The following is a 22,108-nucleotide window of genomic DNA, read 5'->3' as shown; positions in this document are numbered from 1 at the left end:
CCTTTATTAAAAAATGGGATCTAGTCAATCATAGCATTGCAGTTGGGGTGGTGGGGAAAGTACTGTTTTGCAGTGGGACTTCTTTTTCCCCCATATATAAGCTGAACTCCAGCATCGGCAATTCTGGCAACATATTTTAACTTGATTAAAAACATTTTTTTTCTACATCAAACTCTGAAAATATCTGATCCAAAGACTAGTGAGAATGATAAAAAATAACTGGACTTGTTTTTGTTCTAGCAGGAAAACACAAACATTGGAATTAGCATATTCCTTCATTTGCAGGTTGAATTAAAGACCCTGAAAGCCTGATGTAGTCTTGTAAAACTCCTTCTGAAATAAATGTCAGATAATTTAGGGTAGTACAGCAAGATGGTACCTGCCTTACCCAGGCATCTAATGTTCAATGAAGCACTTTCCTGGAGGAAAACTGGAATAAAGGTAATAGAATACCCTTATCTGTCTATTATCTTTCCCATGTCATGACTTAGTTTGGGCTCCTGTGGCGGCTACACTGTCAGCACATCCCTGCGGTTAATGCGAGCATTGTTTCTTCTCAGAGAAGAAACTGGTGTTCCAAGTCTTGGACTGCCAATAGGGTCATTTTAATGGACAATGGGACAGTTTATAGTTTTCAAATGTGAATGGCTGAGCAAAGCCTGCACCTCTTTCAAATAAGGATCAGATATACACATGAACAAATTGCTTGTTTGCTTAAACAAATGTCTGCTTTATATTTGTATTTTGCACTAAAATCTCTAGTTTGCATCTGACACAATGAAATAGAGCTAGCCTTATTCAAAGGATGCAATTTAAATACCTCTTTAGTTGTCCACTAAACTGTGAAATATTAAATCACTTTAAGAAACAAATACAAAGCATAGTTTTCATAGCAAAAATATATGACCAAAAACTTCAATGTCATGAAACTTTTTCCCCTCCTTACAGGGAAATGCTTATGTGTTTTTGCAAGCTTCCCTCTTGTGGAAAAAGGAAGGTAAATTCAATGTAATTTAAAGGTGAAGTTGTGGTAGACAAAAATATCCTTGCCTATATACTATCTTCTATTGGGTTCATTGTCAATTTGGGGTCATGTAGAAATTTTTCACAATAGAGGTTAAGAAAATGAAGCTTAGATTTTAGAAGTTAACTATTAGTTTTATATGAAGTATTCATTTTGATGAGTCAATTTTGTCTGAAAGGTCATCATAGCTCTGCCAAATGAGATACCAGTCATCTCCTCCTATGACTTTAGCATTTTGCCTACAACAAAAAATTACTGGGGCCAGGCACAGTAGCTCACCCCTGTAATCCCAGCACTTTGGAAGGTCAAGGCAGATCACCTGAGGTCAGGAGTTTGAGACCAGCCTGGCTAACATGGAGAAACCCATCTCTACTAAAAATACAAAAATTAGCTGGGCATGGTGGTGTGTGCCTGTAATCCCAGCTACTCGGGGAGGCTGAGGCAGGAGAATCACCTGAACCCAGGAGGCAGAGGTTGCAACAGGCTGAGATCGTGCCACTGTACTCCAGCCTAGGTGACAGAATAAGACTCCATGTCAAAAGAAAAAAAAATTGCTGGGTTGTCTGCATTCATCCCCACATATATCTTATTTGATGGTGAAATCCTACTTCTATCACCACATATTTTTTATTCTGTATTGAAAAAAATTAAAGCTTAATATTTTAAACAAAATGCCCATTAAAAAAATGCGTACTGGATTGTAATTTCCTATTATATTATCATTTTCAAATTATTTGGGATTAAACTTCAATGCACATGCTATGTAATACACTATTCCTACTTTCTGAGAAGCTAGGCTACCCGCTTCAGTACTATGGGCTGCTTTGGCATTTGTTCCAACTTTCATGTGCTGGTAAACCTTTTCCACAATCCCTGTTTACGACACAATATAATTCCTCTTAATTGATATAGATGAAAATAGAATTAACATGTGACTTAAACTGTTTGCTATTTTTATGGAACATGAAAGCACGTAAAAGTTCTGGTTATAATAGACTACTAGGAATTTTATTCTATTTGATATATTTCTTGCTTTTTGATAGGTATTTTCCAACAATTTGTTCTTGGTCCTTCTTGGGAAGCATCAGTTGTTCTCAAACTCCAGATATGTATTTCTAACTTGAAAGGTTAGCCTGGATGAATCCCATCAGCACCCTGCTGAGTGTGTCTTCCTGCCATTGACTGAAGACCCCATCGGGTCTCTTCCAACTCAACACTGATAAAAATCAAACCTGATTTCCCCATCAGTTAATTGTGCCACTGTTGACCCAGGTTCCTACAAGAAATCTTGTGTCAGCCTTCTTCAAAATAAATGGCCATTCATGCAGCCATTCATTCAACAAATTCATCTCTACATTTATTGAGTACCTACTGTGTGCTGGGTGTTACAGCTATTATGATGAGCAAGAGAGACAAACCCAGTCCTCAAGATTATTACAGTATGACGGGGAAGTCATACTATGAACAAATAACTATAAAAGTAGTTTTTTAGTAATCATTTAGTAAATGCTTTGAAGGAGAAGCACAAGAAGTGTAAAAGTGCGGGCAAATGGAAGTTAGACCTACAGGGATTCCATTTTTGCCCCTTTTTATTATATGGAGTTGAGCAGCCAAAGACAGCCTTCTTGCCACCTGCTAGAATGCTCATACTCCTTCCCCTGGACTAAAATAACATTCATCTCCTTAGGGTGATATACAAAGTCATTCATGGTGATATACAAGGCCATTCATGCCTAGACTCAAGTATACCTTTTCAGCTTTGGCTTCTAATGAGCACTGCACACTAGCTACCCAGGGCCACTCACAAGTCCCTCAGCAGGGAACACATTTTAATTTCTCAGTCCATTTGCATTGTTCTCACTAGCCCATCTACCTGTTGAACTCTTACTTGCTCTTCTATACCCAGCTCAAACGTCATTTCTTCCCTTTAGCTTTCATAGACACTCTGCCTCTTCCTGAGTGGGAGTGAATGCTTCCTCAGCCATGTGCACATTTAAGCACTTAGCAGCAGTAGGACCCTGTAAGATACAGCAAGGAGTCTAGACCTTGGAATCAGAGAAACATGAGGCTTGAGGCTTGGGTTTGTGAGCTACTGACTACAACAATTTACTTAAGTCTCTGAGCTTTAGTTTCCTCATTTGAAAAATGGAAAGATTATAAAAATTGACTTTAAATGTAAAATGCTTAGTACAGTTCAGGGCATCTAGTAGATAACGAAAAAAATGCTCCTTTGCATTCTCTTGTGTCATATTGGATTGTCATTATGTAACTGTCTGCTTCCCTTGAGAACAAGAACCGTGTCTTTTTTTATCCCTATGTTGATTCTGCCTTGATTTATATTCTAACTAAATTTCATAAGTCTTTTCCTCCCAAATATATTTCTTTCATGCAAGAAGCTTTTAAATCTCCCCAACAAAAATGGAAACTCAATTGATTATATGTATTGAATTAAAAACAAAAATATTTCTAGTAATAAAGAAATCTGTTATTAGAGTTGTTTCATTTCTACTTTGTATAATTTTATCTTGCTGTTTGTTTTAGCTTAGAAAATCAGATATTTTTGTTAATGTTGCCTAAAAGGATACAAATATGATAATAATCCAGAATCAATGCTGTTACTCTACGTAAAATGCCCTTGTCTTAACATTAGCCAGTCAAGGAAAATTTTGTGACTTCAGCTACATGTATTATGCTTTATGTTTCTTTCATGTCTAAATCCAGTTTTGCAAATTGGTTAAATTATTCTTGCATTTTTTTTTGACCTATGTAGCATTCTGGAAAAAAAGTTTCATTTATTGCCTTTCATTACCCTGAAGGAAAAGAGCCGATTGTTAAAAAGGAAAAAAAAAAAAAAGCTCACCTATTTTAGTTGCACTGTAAATATTTTCGATAGGAAATACAATTCCTAATCCATATAGCAGGACTTTCGCCAGTGCTGGGATGAGCTGAGTAGTTGTTACTAAAATATTCACACAGTTTGTCCTGTGAGAACAGAAAGAAAAAAAAGACTGTTGAAAAATAAATCTCCAAAATGAACAAGCATGAGCATTGCCCATTTCCTGGCAAAGGCCCTGCAGAGAGCCTCACCGGGAGTGAATGAGCGAGAGTGCTTTCAGGGCCAGTGTCAACCAGGAGTCGGTCAGGGCTTCAATTTCGGCCCTCAACTGCAGCCAGGCTTCCCTCTTAGCTGGACCAAGCAGACCTGAGGATTTAAAAGCACATGATGAACTACTTCCTTACCAACATATTTCTTTGACTTTACAAATACTTAACATTTAAAGAGTACTGTGAATACTAGCCTCAAGCTTTATAGTATAAAGTATCTTTCACATAGTATCATTCATTTGACAAGTATTTATTTGGTTTGGTTATAGAAGTCATCTCTTCTTTTTGGGAAACCTACTCTCTCACACTCCTCTAACTGTAGTTTGGGCAGAGGTGACTCCACCTTCTGGCTCCCAGGGTAGGCGTACAGCATTCGCTTGGCCAGTGGAAGTCAGTCTTGGAACTTTTGCTGAATCTATTAGGAAATAATAGATTCCCTCCCCTCATGGAGGTGCCAAACTACTGGTAGAGTATAAAGCTGGATCTACTGGTGTTCATTTTGTCACCTCTGGGGAGGGACTGACCTAGAAAGGCCTTTATCCAAAGAAAGGCACAGGCTTCCTGGACAGCATCATTTCAGCATCTGCCTATAGCCATGTAGGAAACCAACCTCATCCCTAAACTTTTTATTATTAAGTCACTGTATTCCATTTTCATGCTGAAGCCATTATGAACCAAAGCCAAAAGATTCAAACTAATCCAAGTATTTACCCGGTAGAAGGAGATTTACAACCTATCTTGTGATTTGGGCAGAGGTTGCTAATTCTTCGAAGGATGCTAATCCTTCCGTGAAAGGACAGCTGAATGTCGGAGAGGTCAAGAAACTTGCCCTAGGTCACATCACAAAGTAACAGAAACAGGACTAGATTAGAATAGCCAGGGCAGCTGGCTCCTGTCCAATATTTGTCACTAAATCACAGCAGAATAATGGCCAGTGAGATGAAACTGCCCTAAAAAAACCTATTATATTCAAAGCAGTGTGACACAAAAGTGTACTTTTGGAATTGTATTTAGACTATCTTAACCCGCTGAGATACTGGTGGTAATCACTTGCCTCCAACATTATTTTTGTAGGTGTTGTAGATCTCTTTTACCCGTCTGTAGCGGAAGGCCAACTTTCTCATCCAGTCCACACCGCCCCGTACACCAGTTGCCAAACATAAATTAGCACTGGTTGCTGCAGCAGGAAAGCCATCTGTTCCAAAGTTATACGTGCTATTTAGATGCAAGAAAAGCCCAAAGTTAACCAAACAGAAAGTTCATCTTAATTAGGTAAGTAATTAAACTATAAAAGGGAGATGGTCACTTCACATTCAAGGGTGCTCACCTTAGGTCCTGTCCATTATCATCTGAAGAAACATCATCTATATGGACTTGGTCACATTCCTAAAATGTGATTAAAATGATACATGTCAATTTTTTAAGAGCTCCTAATTTTTTTTTGTTTTGTTTTGGAAAAACCATATTTTTTAAAGCACCTTAATTGGAGTGTTTTTCAACTATCTCAATCAGTAGGTGGCAGTCTTGTAAAATTGACATTTTTACCTACTTAGGGTCCTCTCCTATAAGAAAGAAGCAATGTCGTTAAGGACTACTGTTATTCAGCTTCAGAAAACACATTTTTGTGTTTAGAAAGGAAAGTGATTGAAAACAATTAGCATATGTGTTCCATAAACCTCAGGTACCTTAAGCCATCATGCTGCTCAGAGCTGATTCAGTCAGTGCCTAAGCATAACTGAAACCAGACATTTTGGTAAATGTAACATGCTAGAAAAATTAAACCTGATGCTAACTGCCAATGAAATTATGACCTCTGATTGCTGTTGAGCCACACACCAACACAGCCCGAGGCCAGTGTGCTGAGGAGCTCAGACAAAAAATCTGTTACTGGTTTCCATTTATTTGAGAGAAGTGAGTTTTATTCTCTCTCTTTCTCTAGCTCTATGTGTGTGTGTGTGTGTGTGTGTGTACGTACACATGGGCACGATAAAAACCATGGGAGACTTCAAAACCTAAATAAAAATAATCAAACCATGTGCTTTTTTACTGTTTAGGTTTTTTTTTTTTTTTTTAGTGTTATTTTTAGCTGTTTTACTATTATTACATATTCGTTGGATTTATGAGTTTATTATGGCATGTTATTTTGAAGAGATCTCATTTTTAAATCCCAAACTGTGTAAACTACTTAGAATAGGAAGCCATACTTAGAGACTAAAGCTCTATTGGACCCAGTTAACGTTTCTGCACCTGTTTGCAGATATATCGGAGCACCCATATATCTTAACCACCGTATCCCCAGACGAATTGTGGGAAGAGCAGGCACTCAATAAACATTGGTTGAATGAATGAAGAAGGCATATTAACCTGGAGGTAGACAAGGACTCTAGTCCAGAAACTTAACACCCCCACTTGGCTGCTTTCATCTTTCAGTCATGTTCCTCTCTTTGCAGTCAGGCTCCAAATACACTAGAGGCCTTTATTGTACTTATTTCCATTAAAGTTTTAGTTGAAAAATATTATTAAAAGAAATTTCCAGGCACACATCCTGTTTTTTAAAAGGTTCTTTTTGGCTGAAGATATGGTCATGTTTCAGATAGAGTTAATTTTATAAAATCTAGCCCATCTCTCTAGCTCTTAGATTCAACTTCATAACGAAGATGACACTTGGAAAGCACTACAATAATAGAAGGTATATTTTTATGTTGCCGGTTCCTTCTGAACAAACTCTTCTCTCTCCACGGATTTGTGAGGAAGGGAGGAGGAGATAGAAGTGGAAAGAAACTCAAACCAGCTGTTCCTTAACAGAATTAAAATCGTGACCCCCAACCTCTTCTCTAAAGCATCTATTTTCCAGGCAGCCCTCTCCCAGCACGCAGCAAGTTCCAAGGAGGAAAAGACTTTGACCTTGTAACCCTCCCCTGCTCTCCTGAGGTCCATAACCTCAGATAAGAGAAAAGGAAAAGCAAGTCTAGGAGCCCTCACATGCTGACTGTGAATTTAACATTTTAAAAACAGGTCATTCTTGGAAAACATGGTTGGGAACTTCTCATTTATTAATCTTATTTTAGAAGATGAATGATGATTGCTTGTGTTTTCAACAACATACTAAATCGTGAGTAGAAATTTCTGATATTTAACCAGAAATGCAATTTTTATGTTGTTGGTAAACTTCTTTAGAGCATGTGGTTAGCGTTGGGGGTTGGGGGAGAGGGGAAGGCCATAGTGCCATGATGGAGAAATTTTCTCTCTTGGGAGAATGAACAAAAAGGAGGAGGAAGTTGAGGAACTAGTAGAAGAGGAAAATATATGTTCAAAAGAATTTAATTCAAGGAATCAAAACTGACCTGGAATTCCCTGGTTACCTCTGAGGGTGTGAAGAGTTTTTTGAAAAAGCAGAGTGTTAAGACGCTTTTCTTAAACTAATTTAGCTGTAAATCTTCATTACTAACAGAGAAGTCAGTTATCCTCTAATAACTGTTAACGACTCCATTGTTGCTATTGTTCTTCCACATCCTGTATTTGTTTTCTCCTGCCAGCTTCATTTAAAACGTTTTGTTCCCAGACTGAGGACTTCATTTGAAGTATTGTTGAATCTCTAGCTTAGCTCTTAGTGTCAACACCTTCAAGCTTTTACCTGCAGATAGCAAACTCACTTCACAGTGACTTGATTGATTAAAGCAAGGTTTGGTGTAGTGACAACAAGGAAATCCTCATTCTTTATCAGAATTTTTGTAGAATGATTTTAATTAAAAGAGATTTAAAAATCCAGAGTAATCTCTAAGGGACCTCATCGGCACCTCCAGGAATGAAAAAAAAAATCATTAAAATATCTTTGTAAAATGTGTCTATGTAATTGTTACTTATTTCACTTAATGAATTGAAAAACACTATACTGTACAAACTTCAAATACATAAAATACCTACTGAGGGTTCATTATCTGTGTCTTTGTAGGAACTTACAAATAATGGCATAAAATGCCTTGGGAAGTATGTTTTTAAAAAATTGTTTTAAATCTTGAGAAACTATAATATTACTATCTTAATGCTTATTAACAATTTTAATTGCTAAAAGAATAAGGAATATTAAGATACTGCAATATTCCACAGTAGAACTGCACAATGTGTTAACCTGTTGTAAGTCCATCAGCTCTTAAATGAGAAACTGCAGTCTCCTCCCATCAGATATCCTGAAACTCAGCCTCTTCCATGGGGAGAAACTTTCCCATTTCTCAGACACCATCTCTCTAGCTTTTTGTCTTCTTTAGAGCCGAATTTTAGGTTCTCATTTTTGCCTTCTGGACTTGGTTGCTTTTAGCTTCCAAATTTGTTTTAAACCCAGTCAATGAGATAACTGAGGGAGGGTGCAGGGCCTGATTTCAGAGTCCATGGCTTAGGCAGAAGGGGCTCTAGGCACTGTGAACCAACAGCAGCAACCAGGTTTAAAGCTCTCCTGGAAGAATCTGCTGACAAAGACAAAAATGGAAGCTTAATGTATTTCCAGGTGCCAAAATATATTCCTAAAAACCCTAATTTGGTGTTCAACAGGGTACAGAACATAAATAATTCTATGGGAAAATAAGTTTTTATTCCAAAAACCGACTAAACGTGCTGAAAATGAACTTTGGAAATACACAACCAAAATTATGTGATAGACTTTTAAGGTGACGAAATCATTATTGAATCCAAGTCTTGGGACAACATTCACATTTCTAGGGGTCACTCCAGTTCAGCATATTTTATGTGCTAATTTGCAGTGGAAGGGTTTGAGATGCCCAAGGGATCCCTGCTATGTTTGGGGATCTGGCCTGGGACCTCAGAGAAGACAGAGGTAGTGATTTCAAGGACTCCTGAAAGATTCTGCACTCACAGTGAACTCACGGCTGTCTTAGCTTAGAAAGGTGGCCATTCATGCACATGTCAAATTATTAAGAGGCTGCTGTGTTCCAGGTACTGTTCCAGATGCTAATGATACAGCGCTTAATACAACAGAGAAAAGTCCTTACTGCCTTGAAACTAACATTCTAGTGGGAGCGACACACAAACAAAAAAACATGTAAAATGTACATATGCTAGATAGTGGTAAGTGCTAAGGCAACAAAATACAGTATGTGAGGGAGAAATGCAATGCCAAGTGGGTGTGGGGTAAAGAGCCTTCCAGGCAAAGGAAAGAGCAAGTTCAAAGGCCCTGAGGCAGGAGAACCCTGGGGTAAGGAGGTAGGAGGAAGGAGCCAGGAGAGGGCAGAGGAGGGGAAGAATTCCCTGTGTCTGCAGATCCCAGCAATGAGCAGGCTTTGCCAGGGAAGCAGGGGACAAATTATCAGTCCTTGCCCTCAAGGCACTTACACGGTTATGAGGGAAAGAGAGAAGTTAACTAACTACACATGTGATAAGTTAATTAAAATCATGGTAAATCCTGCAGAACTTCTGTAGGATCCAAATGAGCATTGTCCTGCATTCTATTTAGCCAAAGAGAGTTGCAAAAGTCTGAAGAATTAAAATTATATTTTGCTAGATCAGGAGGGACAGCCTGGTCCACCACTTGTCCTTGTGGCTTTTGTGATTGAAGCAATCAAACCGATAAAATGGTGGCCTACTGGAGATGGCTGCTAACAACTGAACTGTGGTGACAGGAACAAAACAGCTTTTTGGTCCCAGACTATCCATGCTGGACCTCTACCTTCAAATGGCAGTGGGGTGGGGTGGGGAAGGTACAAAGGAACCCTGAGGGCTTGGTGACCAGGTCTCAGAGAGGTGAGGGGAAGCTTCTTGAAGACATGTTTCTTCCACCCCCAAGTCACAGATGTGAGAACTGATATGAGAGTTGGAAAGGGATCAAGACGTGGGAAAAGAGTAATTTTTTGTTAATGGCTTTCCCAAAGGGATGTCAAATTCAGCAACGTGTATGCATAAGGGCTCAGAAACAAGTCGGCAGTAGAGGAATATATAATCAACATTTCTATGTAGCCAATTTTCACATACAGGTAGTTAGGCATGAGCGGGGGCAGGAGAGGGCTCTCCCCCACCCACTAGGAATGTCGGGTGATGGTTTGGTAATTATCACATCGTCTCTCTAACAGTGATAAATTGGCAGCCAGTGCCAGGGAGAGGCCGTTTCCTGATGGTCCACACCTGTTGTACTAAGTCTTAACTGAATGCAGGCACCAGGGAGAGGCAATTTCCCCAGGCATGCACATTACGAGATCTAATGGCAGAGTATGGCCTTCTGGGGGCACTCCACTGGTAAAGGAAAGAGAGCCTCAGATAGGCATGCGTGAAGCTTCCTAAACACACTGCATAGGTTCACTTCCCAAGGGTAAGGGGGGCAATGCGCATGCGGGCAGCCCACCCTAAAGGAAGACACAGGGGAACGGGGCGAGCATATAAAGTCCTAGGTTCAAGGATAACACTGCGCTTGACCAAGATGCCTGCTTGGGTCTCTTCCAAGCACAGTTTTCTTTTTTCCTGTTCTAAAGCCTTTTTCAGAAAACTTCCACTCCTGCTCTGAAACTTGCCCCAGTCTCTTTTTCTGCCTCATGCCCCCCAGTTGAATTCTTTCTTCTGAGGAGGTAAGAATTGAGGTTGCTCCAGACCATAGGGATTCACTGCTGGTAACTCAGATACCTTCCGCTGGTAACATATATGGTGCCCTGTGACTCAGATATTTGCCACTGGTAACAGTCACATAGCACAGAGAGATTACGTGGAAGAACTAGCGCCAGTGCAAGGCAAAGTTGCGATTATCCTCCACTAGAAAAATGTTACAATCAATTACCAAGCTTGGGTATTGGTAACGCATCCAGCCCCCTGCTGCCAGCCTGAGGTTGGTCTCTCTCTCTTCAGAAGTCCCAAGATACCAGAGATGCATCACCCCTTGATACCTGACTACCAAAGTGCCACATCTTGGCACTTTGTATCCCTTGTAGAGGATATTCTTCCTTCCCCCACAGCAATGGCTTCTGCAGAAGGCATACCTTACACTTATTGTGGAGTTCCTGCAGAGGCAGGCGCTCAGTTTCTCTCACTTAGACTCCTCATTCTTCAGTTGAATTTATAGTGAAAATGCAATAGTATTTAATGTTACAACTCATTTTACAGATATGAAAAATAAAGATTCAGAAAAGCTAAATAATGTGAGATAAATGCTGCGATGCATATGTCTTCGACCCTCAACTCGCCATTTCTTCCCAGGCTCCTCAATTTCACACATTGTAGACAACTGCTCACTCTAGACACTGGTCATGACCTAGGTCCTTTGGGGCTTCTCGGCTGCTTTGAGCTTAGGGGACTCCAGCTCTGTCTGCCCCACTCTGACCTGTGCTCTGTGTCTGTGGTCTGTCTGGAGCATGGATGTGGGTCCTTCATCCTACAGCACAAGCCCCAACCCTTCATGTCATCAGCAGGCCTTTAAATGACTGGCACGTCAGAGGAAAACGCTCCTGGAGGGAGAGCCACTGTGGTAATTGGGTCTCTGCCAGGCGTGGAGGGTAGAGAGTACAACTGTAGGTGGTGGGAGCATAGGTTTTTAGCATGTCACACTGCCACAGCATGTCCTAAGCAGGAAAGCTGAGGACCAGGAAAACAGATTAGGCCACCGTCACAGCAGGGGAAACTGAAAAGAGGGTAGATGGCACCAGAGGTGCGGTGTTGTGCCCGCAGTTGTCAGCCTGCAAACCTCTGCTGTTCCACAACAGGATCCTACAAGCATCTTTCAGTAAATACCAAAATTGAAATGACCATGGTTTACCCTCGTCAGCCTTCCCCTTATGTGACACCACCTGTGCTTCACAGAGGAGTAAAATAAATAAAATTAGCAGCTTCAGTTACTGCTGGCCCTCAGCTCACAGTCATCTAACTACTCATGGAGCTGGATTATAAAATGCTCACATGGATGGCTGGGGAAACTGCCAACACATGAAGCCCTGAATCCCAGTTCTGGAGTAGGTATAGGGAGTGGGCAGAAAGCCACACGGGGCACGATCTCACAGCCATGCGGCGAATGCCCATTCACTCTTAGAACTCTGGTTGCACTGTTATTCTGCCTTTTTAGTCCCTTCTGTCATTATTCTTGGCATCAAGACTCAAGCTGACCTTTTTCTGATCCATCATCATCTCTGGCCTTCTAGGGCTGGGCCACAGACATGTTCTTTTGGCCCAATCCCCGGGAATAACTCAGATTTTGTACAGAGGCTCATATGCAAAATATTAAGTTATGGCAGAATTTTTCTGCAAATATTTATTCTGCTTTGATACTGTAGTACTTGTACTTTCTCCCCAAGCCTTTCACTTGTACCATAATTATGTAAAAATACACCATACAGTTCAAGCTAGTTTAGGAAAATTAATAAAGAGAATTAAGACAGTTATAATGAGCCTTATTATCTGTGCCAACAAAGTGATGTAATAGCTAGGACACTGATGCTCTATACTTCTGAACATGAAACTTGAAACAGAAACTCAGAGTAAACCTGAAGTCCTTGAATAAACAGAGACTCTAGGAAGACTATGAGGCAGTTTGCATGTTGTGAAAAGGAACAATATGAAAAAGTTACCATGTGTCTTTGAAGAAGTTGAGTTATACAAGCCCAAATCCTGCTGATCATGGCTATAGTTTCCTCAAAGTTCCAAATTTACCAGGAGGAAACTGGCGCCATACTGCCAACTAATTGTTTCAATACTTTCAATACTTTACAAAGCAAAAATGGAAGGATAAAAGTCAGCAGAGAACTAGCTGTTTTCATTGTATCTTTACATCAGTGTGCTTACTGAGACCAGCCGGAGCTGGCCAAGGCAGAGGAAGTGATCACTGGGTTCTCTGTTCCCTCTTATCCATCATTAAGCAATTACATCCATGGCTCTGACTTCCCTGTTGAGCAATTTAGATACTTGCTTGATACCTTTGACATCTATAGGTCACTAAAGAGAAGTATTCCTCTTATTTCTAAACGTGAAAATGTTTATTTCTACATGGGACATGGGTAGTTCTAGTACTTCAGTGACAAACTCACACGAATTGTCTGAAAGCTAATTTTGTCAAGCCATTAGCAGCACTTATAAAAGAATGCATATCTGTCTGTGGACCTATCCATACTACCATCTTTCTCACAGAAAACTAAATTACACAGTTGGCTTTACTGTGTAATTACAGTAAAGTGTTTGAGTTACAAAGGTTTTTGGGGAATGGTCTCCATGGTGGTGACCAGTGTTTGAGTTACCAAGGTTTTTAGGGAATGGTATCCATGGTGGTTTTTTGATATAACTCCCAACTCTCAGATATTTTCATAACTAATTTGAAAAACTAAGTAAAATGGGACATCTTCCAAACTTCTCTATGATTTAGAAGTTCTAAGGATGGAGAGGGGTAGTCAAGGAAGAAGGCAATTGATGGGACAGATTTGAAGAAACCGCCTTCCAACTAGCTGACAATTTGATTTGGTACATCAAGTCTAGGCTCCGTGGTAGACATTCTGTCTACGAATTAGTAAATTTGCAGGAACCATGTCTTTACTTGCATGTTTTTCTCTGTAAAGAGGAGACTGCCCAACTGATGTACTGAGTATTTATAGTTACTGATGCAGAACAGCATGATTCCATTCTGCTTTCTAAGGGCATGTCCAAGCCCTCACTGCACTTTCAAATAGATCTCATGGAGAGCTCAAGCGCTGCTAGGCATTCTTCTGCCCAGCTTCACCATCATGGACTCTCTGGAAGCCCTTGACTCCTGGAGATGGGGAGGGCATGTGGTTTGTAGCCTCTCCACACTGGCAATTGCTGGCAGACCCTGTCTGTCATCTCTGTCTAGGGTGCACCTGGTGACCTCCTATTTCCCTGGCCTTCCCACCATAATGCTTCCTTGCAGGAAAAAGAAAAAAAAAAAAAAAAAAAAGGTGCAGATACCTATGGCTAAGGCACAAGTGATAAAATACAAAAGGAGTTTTGAAATTGGCCCCATTCTGTCTGGCAGTTTTGGGAATTGTAAGTTAAGGAATTAAAACATACCTGGACAATGTATCTTTTAATTCCCACTCTATCTACTCAGAATACTATTGGTGCCAACACATATGTTAAGTCAATATTTAAATATCTGTATGTGTTATGATAGGAATAGGATGACACAACTATACAAGCCAATGGGAAAAGAAAAAAATTTCAAATTTCAGAAACCAAAAAGAGGAATTTCAGCATCTATTTTCGAAAGGTAGCAATAAGATGCAACTTGTGAACACACATATGGCATTTACAAACAAAAACGGTGTCTTAATATACTTAATGTTATAATATCCTTTAGAGATTATCTAAGTGAGAGAGATTTTACTAGAATTATGTTTCTATTAGCTAGAAGACGTAAGTGCTTGCATTAGAAACACAAGATTTGAATTACAGAAGTTTCAACAAAGGTAAGATATTAGCTATTTTGATCTGATTCTATTTATACTAATATTCATAAACTATTTAGAGAATAAAGTCTTTACTGAAAGTTCCTGAAGATGGTATGTTAAGATAAAAAATAAATTGAAGTGCTTAAGCTATATCTGGCACATGCATAAATAAATATTTGAGATCACTAAGGAAAGGCTTCCAGGACTCCCAAATTTATTAATAACTAGAAGAAAGCATGAACACATGCTTTTCAAAGTTTTGATATTTTCTTATAATATTAATCCCTTTTAAAATGTGCTGATTAAAAAAATAAGACATCATTATATCACTTTAGCGTGTGGCTTATAGAATCTCAAAGGTATCACATGAAGATAGCTCCTTCTTAGTGAGTACAATGTTAATAAATATGATATGTCAGTTTCACTGTGCTTAGAGTTCCTTCTTTCTCACCATGAATGCCTTCTTTACCACATGATATTAAATATATTTGTCTTTATTCACACTCTCAACCTTAGGGTGAGGAAAAGAAAGTCTCACTTAATGAAAGCCAGAAAGAATTGAAAATAAACTTTTAAACAAAATGAGCTTATTTAATCCATTAGCTAATCCATTACCTTTAGAGACCCAGTGTTGAACAGTTTTAATATAAAGATAATTAAAAGATAATTATAGCATATATTACATTTGATCTAATGATATCGATACTTGTAATTTTCTTTGCTTTTTTAAAAGTATACAATAAATACTATCTAGTACAAGATCCGTCTTTTATTAAGTTATGTTTTATGCGATAGTAAGAGGTATTTCAATGCATTCTATGTCCCTACCGCTGATGTTGTACACAAAAGGTTATGCCCAAATGCACAGCTTCATTTATGGTTCAGTTAATTTAAGAGAATATAGCATTTTACAAATTTGTATCAGGACCAGTGCAAACCTCCATATACAACACAGGGCAATGCATTAATGTTTGCTGATAATGCCAAATTATATTGTACAATTTTATCATCAAAATATTACACATTTCAAATGGTATATAACAAAGTATGAAGATAAAAGACTAAAGGCTGAATTAATGTGTAAACTAATTATCATTCAGAACATTAAAAAAACTCAGCACACATCTAATATAAATATCATTTTTTTGGAACAGCAACTCAGAACTACTCTTAAGAATGAGCCTTTGATTTACTGCTGAACTTATTTCTCAATTTTCAACAGGCTTGCTCATCATTTTTGCAAACATAATTTGTCACTGGCAACAGTCAGTGTTCTTTGTAACTCCTGTTTCCTTTCTTTTAGATCTATTATTCCTGCTGAGAGAATCTACTGAAGAAGAATTTTTCATAGTGACACCAACTCTAGGCTTGCTGTGAATAATCACAATCTCATAAAAATCATTCTTTTTATTGCAAACTTGCTGCCAGAAGCATGGAAAAATATTCAGACCGAGAGAACTTTCATCCTTTTCTGCAATGGCTTTCTTTTAACTTTCATGGCCATTTGCAGAAAGTGAATTGGATACCAATTTATTCACAAAGCATTTAACTAGAGCTTTCATTTGCACAAAAGTATTTGTTTTGCTCATATAAAACAATGAACTATAAGCTCTAATATTAAACAAGTCATACATTAAGGAAGAGAGTGTGTGTGTGTGTGTGTGTGTGTGTGTGTATTTTTCTGGAGCAATTTTCCACTCCTTCTAAAATCATTTGCAACAAATATTAGTTCCTGTTCAATGCCATTACATGTGTATAGATTCATCTTTATTTAACTACAAACCATATGTCAATGCATTTTGTAAAGAAATATTTTCATGTAATTAACCTTTTTAAATGCCTTTTTCTTTTGCAGGGGTCAGGGTGGGGTTGAAATTTTGAAAGTTTAAAAGAGACTAATTTATGAACTTCACTTAACTTATACTGCCAGATAATTTTCTAATAGTAAGAAACACTCAATTTTGCATAAAAGAACACATAGCTCAGAACAAATCAGGCCCAATCACATCCTTAGTCAATAAGCTAATAAAGATTTTTCCAAGCTGATTTTCTCTGCCACGTAATTATTACTGACTCCAGAAAGAAAAATATGCAGAACCGGACATAGGCCTTTTTAAAAAAGCAGTTCCCTGTGAGCTGCAGGAAGGGTTCCATCATCACCTTCCTCACTGTCAGTCCCCGGCGGCGAGAGAGGACCTCGAGGGGCACTTTCCTACTCAAAAATTCTCTCTTCTAAGAATCCATGGGTCTGAAATTCCACCACACAAAATCATCCCTTCTGAATCTTCTTTTGTAAGACAAAGACTTCAGGTAAGAGTGAACTGTTTAAGCTCCATTGCCTCAGTGTGAACTGCACTATGAGGTAAATTTCTTCTAGCATGGGGAGCCCTGGTATGCCTGCCCCCAAATCACTGGGTGTTAAAAGGGGAAATGGAGTTGGCTGCCTGAAAGGGAAAAAAAAAAAAGGGAAAGTGTTGTCTATACTCATATTTTCGCTCCCTATAAAAATACCCCTTTTCTCAAGAAGTATAATTTAGAGCTATAAATAATCATGCTTTGGTTGTTTATATGTTATTCAGGAAAATATTATGTATCATTAGAATAGCATGAGTATTATATGTGTTATATATTAAATTGTAGCAGTGTCACTAGAAAATACATAGCCACATGTTCTCGATTCTTTCATTCATTTTCTCATGCATTCAACTAATAAGGACTGAACACCTATTTCTATTCCAGGCACCACACACACAAAAATAAATGAGATACAGATCTTGCCTTTATGGTTTTAAACATGGGGAGTGGCTAGAGAGAAAGGGTACATTGACAGTCACTATGATTTTCTGTCAGGGAAGATACTAGATTCTTGTAAAGCCCTTCCTCTTCCAACCCACCCTGGGCAGCATATTCAGATACATTTTTCTGAAAGCAGGTTTTGCTCTTCCAGGCAATGCAGTCTCCAACGAAGAGCAAAAGCATCTAGGGGAAGGGGAGACAGGCAATATGTTTTACTCCTGTTTCAGTCCATCTCCCTCAATAGATGTATTAGAAAATTAAATTGGAAACACTTAATATATTTCTATGCAATTGAGCATTCAAGGGCCTCTATAATGAGCCCTAACCTTACCAATGTGCGCATCCCTCACATTCTATCATGAACAGCCTGCCCAAGACAGGCCAGTCTCCACCGGCCCGGCCTCCGCTGCCTCCCTGCACCAGACAATAGCTGTGTCTACTGCTTGCTGGAATGCCTTCTCTCTCCCTTAAGGCAAGGCTCCTCCATTAAGTTTTTATTGGTTTCTTTCCCTTCTCTATCCCTGACATACTCTCTGCAACCCACTGTCTCAATAATAATTACCATTATTGACAGCCTACCAGCTGTCAGTCTTTATGCCATGTGTATTTCATGTTCTTTCCAATTCTCCTGAAAACTCTGCATTTGATGCAAAGCAAACAAAGACTTACACAGACAACTTCTGTGTACACTACCAGATAAACTCTTTGAAAAAGAGACCATCTTTTACATATCTTTTTCTTCCTACTTATTTTCTAACACTGGACCAAGCACATAGATATCATAGACTGAAACCTTCTAGGTTATCTGAGTGACAGGATTTGATTATGAAAGAATCGATGACCCAATCAGAAGTTAATAATGTTAGTGCATTTTGTCACTGAAGTGTCATTGAAGTTAGTTTGTGGAAATAAATTATGTTGATTATAAAATGATACATACTAATGTAGAAAATCCACGCAGTACTAAAAAACATATAAAAGAATTCATCTCCAATTCCATCCCTCAGAAGTAACCACTGTCAATATTCTTCCAGTCCACGCTGTCTCCTACCAATTGAAAAGGATGATATCTTGGACAGAAGAGTTCCATTTAACTTTCTGACAAAATACCAATTCCAGAAGTTAATTCTTAGTTGATTATTTCTGAAGAAGCAAAACATTATAAAATAATGTTGATCAAAAGCAACATGCTCTCCCCATACCCTGACCCTCCACCTGCCTTACGAAGGAGTAGCACACAATTAAGAAGGATCCAGTATTTAGAAAGCCTTTCTTTAGAAATGCTGTTAGAATACTGAACTGAGCCCAGATAGAGGCCCTATTGTACTGCACTGAAATGGGAGAAGTCTCCAGGGACAGCAACTTAAACACATTTTGGGGAAGTTGAAGTTACAGGCATACAGGCCTTCTCTTGCACTATTCAATCTTAAAAAATTTTTTAAAAAGTCTAAGGGCACCTTGAATTCCTTTCTCTACTAAGCAAACTTCCTATGAAGGTAACTGAGGAAAAGCTGGCTTTACAAAGCAGTGACTCTCTCACAGATTGAAGATTAGCAAGCACCTGTCAAAATCTAAGATCTAAACCAATAGCCTGTCATAGGTGACACTGACAGGTCAATTTCACACGACTTTAAAATAAACCGAAGCAATCCAGCAGACTGTGTGAGTGCTGAAGTATTTCCATTCATCAAGAAAGGAAGACACTCCATTATTCACTGAGGCACCAACATGCGGCAGGCACCGGCCAGGGGCTCCAGATTCTGTTGTCTCCCTTAACTCCACACCTACCTGTCACCCTCTCTGAAGCCTGTCAGGGTTGACTGTGTGGAGGTCACACATTAGCAAGAAGCCAGGACTGAACCCAGGTCTCTCCATCTGTGTTCATTCTCCCTTCAGACCACACTGTTCCTGGTTGTTGCACCCAACAGAATAGAGAGACCATGGCAAAAGTAGGAAGCCAGTTTCACAGACAGGTTAATTAACAGCCTGTTGGAATAACTGCTGCTCCAAATGGCCACAGTTGCCTCACATAAATAATTTAATTTTCTGAATCTGGAATTTTCAATACATATTTGGATTCTGTGTTTCTAAACTAAGATATGACTCTTCTTTTTCATTCAATATATTCTTTTTGGGAAATCTTAACTGATATCAGAAATGATGGCTTCCAGCTTGATTCTGTTTTCTGAGCTGCTGATCTGTACATACACCTGCTCACTGAACTCCACTTGTGTGTCCAATACACACTGCAGGCTCAATATCTCAAATCCGAATTCAGCATTTTCCTTCTGGAGCCAGATCATTCTTCTGGGCTTTCTATCTCTACCTTATTGCTCAAGCCAGAAACTAAGAGTCTGGCTCACTGAATTGTTATACTGAATAGATCTGCAAATCCTACCCAGATTACTTTCTCAGGAGCTTTCACATCAGCCCCTGTTCTCTGTCTCCACGAACAAACGCTGCTGATTTCTCATTTACATTATTGACACCTTTGACTTGACAATACAACTCATCTCCTTGGTAGTGCTGTGAGTTCTTTACTGACTACCCTTGGCATCCACTGTAAAATCCAACTTCCTCAGCAGAGCGTGCGAAATCTTTCATGACATTGCTCCTGTCTTTCTTTCCATTTTCTCATCTCGCAAGCACTCTCTGTGTGTTCTGTGCTTTACACCTAACAGGCTCTGTTCCTAAATGCCACGCTCTCTCAAGCTCAGTGTTTCTTCATGGTGAAGTCTCTGCTCCAACACTCTGCCTTGCCAGCTCTCCCCAATCTGGGATAGCCATCCCATCTCTCAGACTCTAGCTAATGACCAGAGATATCTCCATCATTGCTGTGATGGAATTATTATTTCACTTTTCTGTTTTCTACCCAGTATCTGGGCTCCTTGAGGGCTAAAAATGTATTTCATATTTTATCCTCAGTGCCTAGCTAGTGTCCAGAATAGAGCGAGCAAGAGGACATTCAGCACAAAGTAGCTCTTTTTAGTCTGTAATGTAGGGGCTACTCAAATATTATTTTATCGTTATTCATTACAACAACATGTCTGTCTGTCTATCTACTCTGTCTATCTACTCTGTCTATCTACTCTGTCTATCTACTGACCTACCTCTCAACATTTCCAAAATATATTTTAGGTTGCCTGGGCAACTATGGCTTGCAGGTTTGTAAGACACAGCGAGGAAGAAAGCTCTGAAAGAATGCAGTCAAGAAAGCCCCATCCAGTTATTAGGCCCCGCTCCACAGCATCCTTGTGTGTCAGCAGCAAGGTGTTACTGACTTCTTTTCCTTTGCTAAAAAGGAATAGTCACGTTCTCTGACGTGGCTAGAAAGGTTTTGTGCAATGATATTTGCAAAAGAAAACCTGAGTTTCAACCTCAGCTTTACCATCACCTAACCAAGTGGCTTTGGGCAACAACCACCTCCCTTCAATTTTCCGCATGTGTAAACTGCAGGTAATAAGACTGAATTCCCAGTGTTGATGGAGAATAAGAGTCGTACTGACGTGAGAAAAGTTTCCCTAAGGCCTGCTGCCCCCTGCCTCCTACTTCACTAAGGAGGCCCAGCAGCCTGAGCTGTCAGTCCCAGCGGCCTGAAAAGGGGAGGCTCTGCTCCACAGTCCCAGCGGCCTGAGAAGGGGAGGCTCTGCTCCACAGTCCCAGCGGCCTGAGAAGGGGAGGCTCTGCTCCACAGTGACTTCATACCCAGCCAGGCTCTGCTGCATGCCGCGACACCAGCAGCAAGTTCCATGAGCCATCCTTCAAAACAAGAGGTAGGAAGACAACGAGTAAAAGGACATTTATCAGCACAACCAAGGAAACATGTGTCTTTTTGACATGAAGCCAGCATCCTCATTTTCTATGAAGGACAGCACACTGTGATGGGAACCAGATACAGTAGCTACTTAACTGCCAACAGCACACCTCCCCGCATGCAACTGGGGGTGGGAGGAGCCCATGAATAAGGATGGAGCCGAAGAAGTATTCTGTGATCTCCCTGGAGCAGGGTCATTCGCCACTGAGAGATTTTTTTTTTTGGTGTGTCTGGTGTGATTTCTGTTGGAATTCTACATGAGAATTTGGCAGCAAACCACTTTTTGTCTCATGCCCTTCATTCCCTAGTCCCTCCTTAAGTCACTCTCCCTTCTTCCTCTACAGCCTTACAAGGCTTGGCCCAGCATTATTCATGTAGAAGACACTCAACAAACAATAACAGCAGCATAGACTTCCTTAGTGCTTCCTGCGAGCCAGTGCTAGTTCTACATACTTAACAGATATTAACTCATGCAGTTCTTACACTGACCCAATGAGGTATATCGTCATCCAGTTTTATAGATGGGAAATTGAGGCACAAAGGGGGCCCTCATGAATGAATTCATCAGTTCCACCTCTGGTGTCTCTAGAACTGCAAGCTAACAAACCACATAAACAACACAGGGCTTTGGGTCAGGCTAGAATAAGAGAGCCATGATTACATTCAGCATTTTCCTAATTATAAGAAACATTATATATAGAAAGTAAAAACAGAAAATTTCTCTCATCCTACTATCTATAGATAAATCAGTTTTTATTGTTGAAATTATTTTTGTATCATTTTTAATAATAGAAATCCTTTGTTATCTGCTGCCCGCGGTGTCTCATGCCTGTAGTCCCAGCACTTTGGGAGGCCGAAGCAGGTGGATCACGAGGTCAGGAGATCGAGACTATTGTGGCTAACATGGTGAAACCCCATCTCTACTAAAAATACAAAAAATTAGCCAGGCATGGTGGCAGGTGCCTGTAGTCCCAGCTACTTGGGAGGCTGAGG

General features: G+C 39.6%; 1 protein-coding gene across 7 annotated transcripts in view; it reads right to left on the bottom strand.

Moving 5' to 3' along the window:
* EYA1 (EYA transcriptional coactivator and phosphatase 1) overlaps positions 1-22,108 on the bottom strand; it is a 346,385-nt gene that overhangs the window by 14,318 nt on the left and 309,959 nt on the right. For all 7 annotated transcript variants that reach the window (XM_012000091.1, XM_012000093.1, XM_012000094.1 and 4 more), the window contains 4 exons: positions 5,457-5,515; positions 5,184-5,344; positions 4,112-4,226; positions 3,885-4,006 (listed from right to left, as the gene is read on the bottom strand). In XM_012000091.1, coding sequence (XP_011855481.1) covers positions 3,885-4,006; positions 4,112-4,226; positions 5,184-5,344; positions 5,457-5,515 — 457 coding nt within the window. The remainder of the gene's footprint in view (positions 1-3,884; positions 4,007-4,111; positions 4,227-5,183; positions 5,345-5,456; positions 5,516-22,108) is intronic.

The sequence above is a fragment of the Mandrillus leucophaeus genome, unplaced genomic scaffold, assembly GCF_000951045.1.
Source record: "Mandrillus leucophaeus isolate KB7577 unplaced genomic scaffold, Mleu.le_1.0 Scaffold616, whole genome shotgun sequence".
Taxonomy (NCBI): Eukaryota; Metazoa; Chordata; class Mammalia; order Primates; family Cercopithecidae; genus Mandrillus; species Mandrillus leucophaeus.
Note: the sequence above shows the minus strand (reverse complement) of the source record. Positions and strands in the feature narration are given on the sequence as shown.